The sequence below is a fragment of the Molothrus aeneus genome, chromosome 16, assembly GCF_037042795.1.
Source record: "Molothrus aeneus isolate 106 chromosome 16, BPBGC_Maene_1.0, whole genome shotgun sequence".
NCBI lineage: Eukaryota > Metazoa > Chordata > Aves > Passeriformes > Icteridae > Molothrus > Molothrus aeneus.
The window spans coordinates 13,802,227-13,814,569 of record NC_089661.1 but is presented as its reverse complement, the minus strand read 5'-3'; the positions used below and the strand labels follow the sequence as shown (position 1 = coordinate 13,814,569).

The following is a 12,343-nucleotide window of genomic DNA, read 5'->3' as shown; positions in this document are numbered from 1 at the left end:
GGATTTCTGTTTCCCAATTTTCCCATCATTTCCTTATTGCTACCGCATCATCTATGACATACACACCAAATATCCCACATAAAACCTCACAGATCATCATCCACCCTGACTTGACAACATCCAGGAAAAAAACTGGGATGCGGTGTCCCTGTCACTGTCTGAGCCTCACACAGTCACTCCCACCCAGCCTTTCTGTCTCTGCTTACTTTAAATTTCAAACATACTTTGATTCAAGCCAAAAGCTTTTTTATGCTAAACAGAAACTGAAAGTCTTGATCTGGCAAACAGAGGCACTGGCAAAATTGTGTCCATTGGGGGAAACCACTGGGGATGAGGGGAATGGGGTTTGTAAAGCCTGGTGCTCCCACAGAGGAGGGGGCAGGGAGAGCTTGGAAACACTTAAATGGCAAAATGTGTGGAAAAAGTAAGGACAGAGAGGCCAGGATGTTTAAGGTTTGTTTTTAATCCCTGCCAATGAATTTCAATTCTGTGCCAAAACTGAAGTAAACTGCTTTGATCTAAAAAGGAGGGGGAAAACACACACACGGGCTCTTGGCTTCCTAAAACAATACAGATGACAAAGGAGGTAACTACAATGAAAATCAACACAGCACAGCTCTGCTGACAGTGACATTTTAAAATGCCCCTTTCCTCCAAATAAAGAGGTGTTTGGAGGGGGGTGAATTAGGAAACAATAATCACACAGGTCTGTGGATCACAGCATCAGCAAGCATGCATCCCTTCCTCTGATCCCCCTCCAGCTGCCACCAATGCTTACAACACTCTCCTTTTTTACCCATTTATCAGTTCCTTAGGTTTCTGTGGCCAGGAATGGGGCCAAGCAGGTCTCCAGATGTGACCCCACAGCCCTGCTGTGTAGTGCCAGACCTCCCACCTCTGAGCTGGCCTCTCTTCTCCTATTTATACACCCAGCCCAGGGGTCCCTCTGCTCCCTAACCATTCCCAGATGCCAGGCTGGCCTCGTTCTCCAGCTCACCCCAGTCCCATCAGCTCCCAGCTCCCTCCTGACCTCCCTCCCTGCCATCACAGGCTGGAGCAGAGATGTCTGCTCCATTGTTCTGAGGTTAATGACATTATGATCCATCTGAGTTCCTGATGTAGGAGCAAGACCACCCTGCTGTGAGTTTGGGAAGGGTCTGCAACACCACCATGGAGGACACAACCATCCAACCCCAGCAAACTCTGGTATTGAGGTGGCTGACTACTGACTCAAGCATCCTTCTAGATCCCTTCCCAATTTCACAAAGCAATTTGACTCCAGCAAGTAACAGGTAGGGTAGAGATAGAGCTCACACATTTCATCAAGCTGGGAAGTGCCAGACAGACTGAGGTCAGCTTGTTGCAAAATGGGTATTTCATGCACAGAAATGCTCCTCCTGAATCCCTGCAGAGAAACTAAAAGAGCCCAATCAGAAGATGCCCTCACCTTGCCTCTCATCCACAGCACCAGTGAGTTTGAGATGCTCCCAGACAAGCCTCAATTTTGTCCTGTTTTCAAACTAACATATGCACAAAGCAAAAAGCCTCTAAATTAATAGTCTTAGCTACCAAAAGGAAGCCTGATGTGACACGAGAATATCCCCAGGGAGGATGCAAAATGCCAACCTAGTATAAATCCCAGCTCAAGAGAAGCAGCACAGGGGTAAACTGAGGCACAGAGACAAGGCCTGGCTTGGATATGCAGTGATGCATTAAGAAGCTGGCCTGGAGATCCAGACCCACTCCTCTGACCTGCCCCAGGCACGGGGCTGGATCCATCCCCAGGCAGAGGCTGAGGCCCCAGGCCCACCTGCAGGCCCAGGGAGGGACATGGCAGAGCTCTCCATCCCCACAAACCCCTCCTGCCTTTCCATTCCCACGCAGGCTGGCTCTATTTATAGAGACCTCGGCTGCTAATTATAGATCACAGCAATCAAAACAAAGGCAGGCAAAAGCTCTGCACTTGCCACTCGCTGGCTCTGGCCCCTGAGCCCTGCACTATTCTTGTGGCAGCTCCCAAATCCCAACCAAAACCTCCCAGAGCGCCGCAGTGCCGGGCTGCTCTCCCACGGCAGTGGTTGCACTGGAGACCACAGGCTGCTCTACCAGGAGAACTGAAACTTGTCCTTGGACACTCACAACACAGCAGCTCAACCCCAAGCCTGTCCTTTCCTGCTTTCCCTCAGTAAGAGTGGCTTTGTCATCTTCCAGCTGCTGCAGAGAAGCACCAGCCCTGACATCATCAGTCCCAGCATTAATGTTTATCCAACAGTAGGAGCAAGCCACCATCGGGGTGCAATTGTGGATGTTCAGGATGGGAAGGCATCCCCAAGTGATCACACACCCTCCACATCCACCCACAGCTGAGAGGCAGGAATTTCTGCACGTCTGAGCAGGCTCAGCTTAGGCAGGGCTCAGCAGAGCTGGGAACAGCTGCTGGCATGGTCCCTGCAGAGGAGAAGGGGCTGGGATCTCCTGGGCATTCCCAGTGGCCAGGCTGGATCTGGGTGCCACCAACTGCACCCAGCCTGAAAGGGAGACCCCAGGGAGAGAGTCTGGCAGCTCAGTCTGGTCTGAGGCAGTGAAGGTCCAGAGCCTGTGCAAATTCTCCCCAATGCAGCCATCATGCAGAACTCATTTTCTTTTCAGACTGGAACTATGGCAGAGCAAGGACAGACAGAATGACTGACACAGAGAAAGAAGGTGGCCAAGCAGGAGCGCAGACTCAGGATCAGCTCTGGGATATCCCTGGGCAGGTCTCAGGAGAGAACAGGACAAGCAGGACAGCTGGGGCCTGCTTCTCCCACCTTCCACGCCCAAATGCTCCAATCCAACACCAAACTTTACCCATCCCTTGGCAAAAGGCTCCCTGTGCCCAGTGCTGCCCCATTCCACAGTCTCTGAGTACCACAGCACCAACATCTCTGGGGACTCCCTGAGGTCTCCTCAACCTGGGCTTGTGCTTTGAGCTGCCCCTCCACACCCCACTGCTCTCCAACCTGCTGGGAGCCAGGAGCAGAACCTCCCTGGCCAGGCACAGGAACATCTCCACCAGCATCACCAGCCCAGGACTCCCCTCCCAGGCTCACTCCTTCCTCCAATTCCACTTTTAATAAGAGCAGAAATTGCCAAACCCACAAAATTAACGTCTGAAAGGTTCAAGCAGAGCCATTCAATCCCAGCCTGCCACTGCCTGGGAGGTCTCCTGCTGCATCAGACTCTCCTGGGATCCATCACACCACAAGTGGCCATGGGGCAGTGAGTCCAGGAGCCAGCACAGAGCTGTCACACTGCCCAGGACACCATCCCATGCTGCACATGTGTACCTTCCCTTTTTTGTCTGTATTTTTCCACTTTCTCCCTTCTCAAGGGGAAAAAGCCCAGCAGGTGCCCGGAGAACTGCGGGATGCTCCTGCTGTCCTCTGGGTGCTCTCTGGCCCCTGTGGCACAGGGCTGGGGCACTGCCTGTCTGCTTCTGCCCAGATGTGGCAGAACCTGGGGGAGCTCAACCTCCTCAGGATGCAAAACAGCAAAAAAATATTCCAGGTTGTGTTTCCCAGCATTTCTGCACCTCTACCCTCAGACTGGGCAATCTCCCTACTCCACCCAGACACAAAGCACCCTCCTGTCAATGTAGGACAGGAAAAAGCAGCCCAGTGCAGAGCCAGGTTGCAGACACTGAAAATGTATTAAAGCCTTCACTGCTCCTACCAAAGTCATTTAAATTATTTAGGGCACTTGGACCAACCCCAAGTAAAAATACAAACAAACACAGCATGAAATCTGAGCCACACTCGCCGAGCCTCCTCATTCCACGGTGCCCTCACAGGAGGTACTGGAGGAGGACCAAGGCACACTGACCTCTCAGGGAGCCTCCCCACCACAGACACAGGTCCCCATGTGTCCCTGTCCCACAGGTGTGCTCTCTCCAGCTGGCTTCCTGAGCCTCCTGCCCATGGCAGATCCCAGCACATGGGTGTCCACTGCGCCAGCCTGTTCAGCCTTGGGCACCCTCCCGTGAGCTTCCTGTAGCCAGCAGGATAGATCAGCAGGCCTGGGTGCTCCTGGGACTGACCTACTGGGCTCTTCAGCCCCACTCTGCAGCTCCCAGTGAATGGGTTTGCCTTCCTTTGATCCCCTTTTACTGCTGGGAGCAGGGCTGGTGACAAGCTGCAGCTCCAGGGCGGGTGGGCAGTGGGAAGGCGTTCCAGCTGACCTACTTTCCACGGGCATCGCTAGGCAGGGCCTCCTTCTCAGACACTGCCAAGGTGATTCACCACAACCAAAACCCAGCTGGCACCGGGAAACTGGGCAAAAAGGAGGGGGAACAACCTTGGGGACCCCCCTCCAGCACTTCCTGTCATCGTGGGATCTGTCAGCAACCGCGGAATCCTGTGCCAGGAGGGACTCACGCACCTCCGAAACACCCACCCGTCCTCTGCAGAGTGACCACTGAGCTCCCACACAAACCCAGCCTGGCACAGAGTCAAACCCAGCGAGCACAACTCTCCTCCAGCTTGGCAGAGCACTCCAAGGGCAGCAGATAACCCAGCTGATCCCCAGAACCTGGACAGAGCCGGGCAGCACTCACCATCTCGTCGAGGGCATAGCGCAGCAGCCCATGCTCGTAGAGGATGAAGAACCGACGCTGCCATTTCTGCAAGAGAAGACATGAGGTGGGTCATGGCAGTGCCCACCAGCCCCTGGGCCTTGCTGGGAGCACTGGAGCTGCACATCAGCTGGCAGGGCTCTGCCAAAGGTCTGTGTGCATCAGCCCACATTGCCCAATGCTCACTGCCTTGAGCTCTGGCAGCCTCGGGACTTTGACCATTCCCTAGGGAGCCTGTTCAGAGCCTGATCACCCTCTGGGGGAAGAACCTTTACCTAACATCCAAACTAAACCTCTCATAACTCAGGTTCATGCCACAAATACTGGGGACACCAGAAGGATCCCCAAACTAAATGTTCTGAGCCCTCAGCTTCATCCTGCACCATCTATTCCAGCATCCAGTGCTGGAGAGTGACAGGGTGTCATGTCACATGTCCCCCAGCAGCACATGAGCTCAGTTTGGATGGTGGCTGCACTCCTGGCATGGCTCTGCCCAGGCAATCCTGGCACCACGCTGGCACTGCTGCCTCTGCAGCTGCACAGCAAATCAGATTGGAGAACTGATCTGGCTGGAAAACTGCCTTTTTTTTTTTTTCATGTGTGCCAGGTTGTTTTCGGCCAAGAGCAAAAACTGGTTGAGCAGGCTGAAATAAAAAAGTCCTGGATTCATAGCCCCAGTGCAGCAATTCTTATCTCACTTTTCTCAGCCCTTCGGGCAAAGTCCAAGGTGCTCAGGGACAAGCAGAACTAGGGAGGACCTTGTGGACCTCCACAAGCCCCAGCTTAGCAGGCAGCCTGGGTTCTGGGGAGAGCCAGGTCCCATGTCCCCTTTATGTCAGGCCAGCAAGCCTATGACAAGCTGTGACTCCAAATAACGACCCATATACCCCAGGCTGAACTCAGAACCCAATTCTTGTTCATTCAGGAGCCATTTTTTTATTACAAACAGCTCCCAGAACATTTTGGCTGCATGAGGGAGGGTTCACGGACCATTGCCATCCCTCGCACGCACAAGACAGCCCCATCCTGGCAGCCTCAGCAGCAAGCTCCCTGCAAGACAAGCAGGACAGGCTGGAAGTCCTTGTCACAAGCCAGCAGTGAAAGGACCTCAGCCTGGCCACATCCTTCTGAGCCTCACACCCCCCAGGACAGGAAAGTGGGGGATGCTCCAACCCCACAGGATGCTGCTGTTTCTGCCAGGCATGAGAAAAGCCCTTTGGGAAGGAGCTGAGTGTGTCCTGCTCTGTCTGCAGGTCCCTGCTGCCAGCACTTGGCTTCAGAGCTCTGCAGGTTAGAGCAAATGGGAACCACCACTCAGCCCCTTCCTTGCTGCAGGACCTGCCTGACATCAGCATATCCACACTAGGGGATGGGATGCAGCCTCCCTCTAAAGCTCTGGGCATGCTCACAATGAGCTGCAGAAAATAAAGTAGTTGTTTCCAAGCCCCAAAGGAAAACTAGGTGCTTTTCTGATGCTCACAGCACAGCTCAGAGTCACACAGCCCACACCCCACTGGCCTGAGCGCCTTCCTGGCAGCATGGCACGTGTCAGACAAACCAGAGCAGCATCAAAACATCAAAAAGCAAAAGCAACAAGCAATAAAATTGCACAGACTGAGCCTGACCCGCACCTGCAGTGCCCCAGGCTGCTGCCCAGCACAGGAGACCTTGCATCCCAGAGAAGGCATTCCAGCCTTGCTGCCAGAAACATCTCCCAGCTTCCTGGTTTACACAAGAGAATGGGAGCATGGAGGTGCCTTCAGCACTCCCAGGGTCACAGCCACCCCCATGGGCAGGGACATGCCCTCCTGCCACCCCCACCAACGTCATGGGCAGGGGATGTCTCAGCTTCACTTACCCGGGAGCGATGGACGGGGTTGTCAAAGTCCGTTCCTTCCGGGGCCAGCAGCAGCCAGCCACCATAAATGGGTTTGGCCTGCAAAGAAACAGCAGAGGAACACTCACTCACAGCGGAAAACGGCTCAACACAGATCAGCACCACAGGGAATCGATGGTCAGGGACCAGGGAAACTGCAGCAGCCCCAGCACGAAGGCAGCTGTGTGAGCTCAGCCTCCTGCACGCAGGCAAACTCAGCCTTCCCAGTGCAGGGAACGTGGTGTCTGATGGCAACCCGTGGTGTGACACACACTGTGTGCCAATGGGACTGAGACGAGGACTCGGGAGGAGGCAAAACCCCAGGCACAAACTCCAAACACAGCTGCTCCTGCATGGCACCGTGCCCGGAGCACCAAGCTCCCGGGTGCTGCCGAGCGGCACAGCCCATCCCCAGTGCGGCTCTTCCCGTCGCCATCGGCAGCGTGCCTCTACTCCAAAGCACAAACACACTCCAAAGGAGAGCTCGATGTTTTCCGTTCGTTAATTAAGAGAGGAAAAACTACCCAGTGCTGGCAGTTCTCCAGCTCCCAGCCGCTTCCCGTGCTGTGCACATCCAACTCCTGCTTCCCTGCAGGGCAGCCCCTGCCAGCCCGCTCCCCCCAGCGAGCACACAGGAAGGTCAGAGCCAGGAGGAGGGAAAACAGCTCATTCAGCCAGCCGGGAAGAGAAAGGGAAAGAATACTCGGAAAGAACCTTGCAGCACTGCCGTATGTCAGTGGAAAATAAAACATCCAGGCTCTTTCCACCGATGGCTTGGATGCAGAAGTGGCCAGGGTGAGGCTGACCCACGCCATGGCAGGCGGTGGGATGGGGATGGGCACCGGGCATGTCCTCCCACGCAAACTCCTGCGGGCACCGCTCCCGCTGCCTTGTCAAGCTGTAAACGATGAGCCAACACCTGGCAAGGGCTGGGGCCAAATCCTGCTGCAAGAGTAGCAAGACATTGCCACACCAGCAAGCCGGCTCCACAGATACCAAGAGAGACCAGGAGGGAGGAAATCCAGAGCAGAGCCAGCTTCAGGAGACCCTGGGTCTGGGAACACTGCTTTCCACCATGGAACATCCACGCACGTCCATCCTGGCCCAGCCAAAAAGTCACAAGGACACACACACTCCCAGCTCTTCTCTAACTGATTCAATTAATCTTGTTGCTTTCATTCTTTTCTGTTCCTTAAAGTTTAAAACTGTTTCCAATTCAGTACCTCCCCTAGATTCCTCCTGCCAGTTTGTGTGGTTTTGTAATGTTAAAAAAAAGTTTCCCCTCTGGAAAAATCCCTGCAAACAATAGAAGAAACTGCCTATGCACCAGAAACTGTCAAATGCATGAAGCACTGAGTAAGCAAACTGGAAACACGCCGGAGGAGACCTTTTACTGTTTATAAAGTGAAAAGAAATAACAAAATCTCTTATCCCCTCCACAATATGACATACCAGCTCGAGGTGTTGCTCTCCCAGCAGCTGGGTAAACATGATTTGAGAAGACCTTCCTTCCTTTCCCCTTTAAATGAGATTTAAACCAATGAAAACAAAGCGCTCGGATTGGGATCCAATTTGGGGGAGTTATGGGGGCCCAGGGCACCCCTACACCTGTTCCCATGACCCCAATGGGGGCACAGAAAGGCACTTGTGTGCACCACCACCCTCCCTGGGTTTGGCAAAGGGCCCGGAGCCTCCCGTCACCCCTGCCCAGCTCACCTGGATGCCGGTGCCCTGCTCGCCCGTGGCCCCCATGCCACCTCCAGCCGCTCGGCACCACTCTGTGCCCAGCTCCGTGCCCAGCTCCGTGCCCGGCTCTGTGCCGCCCACGCTGGCAGCGCCCCGCAGGTGAGCCAGGCTCTGCCACTCCCCCGGCACACCCCGCCCCGCGCCCCCACCCAGAGCCGCCCGTGACGCATCCGTGCCCACGCCATGGGAAGGCTCCGGAGGGAGCGGGGGATCCCAACGCTCCCTGCCTTGCTGGGATGTGGCCACGGCCACCCGTGTGGCCTGGGAAGAGCCAGACATCCCAAATGTCTCTTGTGTTTTATAGGGGGAAAGCAGAATTGCAAATCGCTACTGATGACCCGTCAGAGACCCTTCAATGGGTCACTGTGACAAGAAATGGGGACCCCGAATTCCCGGGAGAGAACTTGGGGTGAGTGCTGAGCACCTGGGGCTTGCGAAGATCTTAGGAGTGGTCTCCACCATGCAGGAACAAGAGGATGACAGTGACAACAGCACTTGATGTCCCCAACGCTTGGCATCATGACGCCCAGGCACACCCTGGCAATGCTGCGGACAGCCGAGCTGCGGACAGGGCTCAGCTCTCCTCCATCCCCCAGTTTTCCCCTCTATGCCCCAGCGCAGCTCCCAGCCAAGACCAAGCGCTCAACCCAGCAAAGCCCCATGAGAAAAACTCTCCCTGACACAAGCCACAGCACTGCAGCCACCCCAGCCACTCTGAGCACCCCACAGCATCCAGCCTGTGTGACAAGCAGCAGGCAGGTCCCAGTGACACACCAGGGACAAAATAACTGTGAAACCAACAGGGGACATCATCACCAGGGCCAGCAGCAAGCAGCCCTAACCCAGTATTACAGGCATGAAGTCCTGCCCTACCTCAGCCTGGCTCACACCCCCCAGCAGCCATTAATTTGCCTTCAGCCATTCCAATTTTAGCTCAAACTGTCTGTAAATAAACACCAAGCACCTGAAATATACACCCTTAACACAGAGCACGGTCATTTCTGTACCAGCATCATAAAAAAACCACCAGTGGGCTACACTTATTTTGGCAGGAGCATCCAATTCCAGATATTGAAACCAAAATAGCTGAAAGGTATGAATTAGAGCCAGGCAGCGTGGGCAGCCTGGTTCCACCCATCAACAAATGAACACGCAGCAGGGCTTTTTAAAGCCAAACCAAAACAAGCTCCTGCTAAAACCAAGCAATGCCCAGAGAGATACAAGCCTAAATGAAAGGGATATGAATTAGCACACGAAGTGTCTGAAATAAGCTCATCACACCTGCATTGGAATGGCCGTGCTGAAGCAAGGTTTAAAATAAACCCGATGTGGGAGGTAGGTCCTGGAAGGTGCTGGAGCACCAGGATGGAGCTGGAATCACACGTCCTTTCCACTGGCTTGGCTTCCTCTGGAAAGCTCCTCAAGAGGAAGAAAATGCAACAACCAGCACTGAGCAAGACCTGCGAGCAAAAATTCCTTCTTCCAAGGAGATTTGTCCAACTTCACATTTAGGGATGGTGTTAGAAACAACCCCAGGGTTCCCAGGATGCCTTTGACCACGCAGGGCCCTGCTTGCCTCCTGGCAGCTCCGGTGATATCCAAAGGGCAGCTTCACGTAGTTTCTCCACAGGTAGCAGCCACACAGGGTGCTCAGGCACTGGGTGGGTGGCTTTGCTTTTCTCCAGAAGGTACCTGGCCGGAGGGTGAGCCACAAAATGCTGTGGGAGAGCAGAGTGGAGAGCGGCCGCTGATGGAGCTGGGGTGGGGTGACACTCACCCCACCATCAGGTGAGAGGTGTGGCCGGTTTGCAGCCCCACAGTGCCCAGTTCCATCCCTGGGACTGCTGGAGGCTGACTCAGGCAGAAACGCCCCCACGTCACCGCTCCGCTTCCTGTCACACCTCTGGGAGTGCCCAGGTATCGGATCCCACCTTTGATCTGGCACTGGAGCTGGGCTGTGGGGCACACCAGCACCTCACCTGCCTCTCAGGTCGCTGTTCCAGCCACTGCTTCCATCCCCTCGGCCCACAGCCCTACAGTGCATCCAGGGGGAGGACGCTGCCTCCAGCCCAGCGCCGGCAGCACGGCGGGTGGGAGGAAGCGGAGAAGGAAGCGGCCCCAGCTGGGTTTACACAAAGCTGTCAGGCTGCTGTGCTGATGCTGCCCAGGCATGGACAAACCACCCCAACCAGCTCCACCAGCACTGGGAACACAATTCCCAGCAGATGGGGAACTGGGCTTGAAGGACGTGCAGAGCCACTCATCAGTTCCCAAAGCCCAGGCTGATACAGGAACCCCTGCACAGCCCCAGGGCCACAGGACACCCGCTTCCAGAGGGCAGGATGGGTCACAGGAGCGTGGCAGCCCATGGAGCACCAAGTCACAGGGCTGGAGGTGGGCTGTGACACCAACCAGCTGCCTGTCGGACAGGCTTTCACACCTCCTGTGTTTTTGATGGTACCTTCAGCTCTTCCCTCCCCACACAAACCAGCCAGGCATGACAGGACCCAGCAGAGCCACACAGCACCAGCCTCACAGTGCTGCAGGAGTTCACTGCACAGGGTGGAACAGGAGAGCTGTACCAACACCCACATCCCCTCTTAGGGCACAGACTCAACCGCATGGCAGAGTAGCCCCATCCCTGCTGGGGTGCTGCACACCTGGGTGGGCTGGGATGCCCCCACAGCCAGTGCCCACCCACCCCACATGTTCTGAGGGAAGCCCGAATCCATTGCCGGGAGAGACTCCTGGCTCGGAGCGCGTGGCGGGAGGGATAATCTGTTTAGGCTGCCGGCAGACGTAATCAGCCTGTCTCGGGTGGAGGCAGGGCTTGTTTTGTTCAGGCTTGGCAACTGAGCGGGAAGGGGAAGAAAAATGGATTGCTGCATTGGAGCTCTAGGCTCTGCCTCCAGCACTGGGAGCAGGGAGCCCTGTGCACCAGGGAAGTGATGCCAGGGCTTCCAGCAGCCCCACAAAAAAATGATGTACCCAACCCACCTAGGCTGGGGGTGGATCCAAGGTGGAACTTGTTCCATCACCTTTATGGGTCAGCCCCAATATATTCACCAAAGGAGCCTCTCTGACAGCAGTGCCTGCTGCTTCCCACGCCCAGGGGAGCACAACAGGGTGACAGCTCTCAGAGAGGGGGGACAGTAAGGTCATCGTTGCCTGTGTGCTGTCTCCTGATCCACTCAGAGCTCTCCAGAGGCAGGGACCCGTTTCTGGCACAGTTCAAGGAGAAAGTCACCACAAATACTGTGGTTGCAACCTCAAAATAGGAAATCTGGGCCGTTCCAGCTCCGCTCTGCTCTCAGTTTTGCACACCTTGGAGCCAAGAGAACATCGCTGATGGATGAGTCGGAGCAGCCGTCACTGGGCAGGAATGGGGAAGGTGACACGGTGTTCAGGGAGGGAATGGGATGCAACAGCCAAGCAGGCATTCCTGCCCACAGCATGGCTTCTAGGAACTGAGACAGGCATCACTTGATATTCTATGTGCTCCCAGGGGATGGCAGATGGAGACCCACCAGAGACCCGTGACCACGGCTGTCGGGAGGCTCTGCAAACACTGCTGTGCAAATCCATGCTCCAGCAGCAATCCCCAGAGCCAGGATGAATCCCAGCCTCAGTAGTTAAGCTGCTTACATCCCTGTTTTCCTGCTTCTACAACATTTCCCCTCTGCTGTCTGTCACCTGGTGACGCCAAACCCCAGCGCGGAGGCTGCAGTGCTGCCTCTGAGCATCCACAACCATTCCTGAAGCAAAAACACTCTCCCATCCCCCAGCTCCTCATCCAAGTGGCTGCTAACTGCCCCTGGGTCCAGCCCAGACAGTGCTTTTTCCACGACGAGACCTGGGCAGCTCCTGGAGGCCACCCTGGATGATGGGGAGAGTCCCCTCTCCATTCATATCCTGCTCTTCTGCCAAAACACATTTGCACAAGGCAGGCATGAGCTGGCCACTGCCAGAGCTGCAAATCCCAGGATTTCACCACCAACACATCTCCACATGCAGCACAAGGCCAAACCAGACTGGACAGACTAGAACTGGGGCACAAGGAGCACCAAGTGCCACTGCCACGGACCAGCTGGTGGGCACTGTGCATGGCAGAG

At 55.4% G+C, this 12,343-nt stretch overlaps 1 protein-coding gene across 7 annotated transcripts in view; it reads right to left on the bottom strand.

The window, feature by feature from the left end:
* Positions 1-12,343, bottom strand: part of MPRIP (myosin phosphatase Rho interacting protein) — a 72,293-nt gene that overhangs the window by 54,957 nt on the left and 4,993 nt on the right. For all 7 annotated transcript variants that reach the window (XM_066560615.1, XM_066560617.1, XM_066560618.1 and 4 more), the window contains exons 2-3: positions 6,468-6,545; positions 4,592-4,657 (exon numbers count right to left, since the gene is read on the bottom strand). In XM_066560615.1, coding sequence (XP_066416712.1) covers positions 4,592-4,657; positions 6,468-6,545 — 144 coding nt within the window. The remainder of the gene's footprint in view (positions 1-4,591; positions 4,658-6,467; positions 6,546-12,343) is intronic.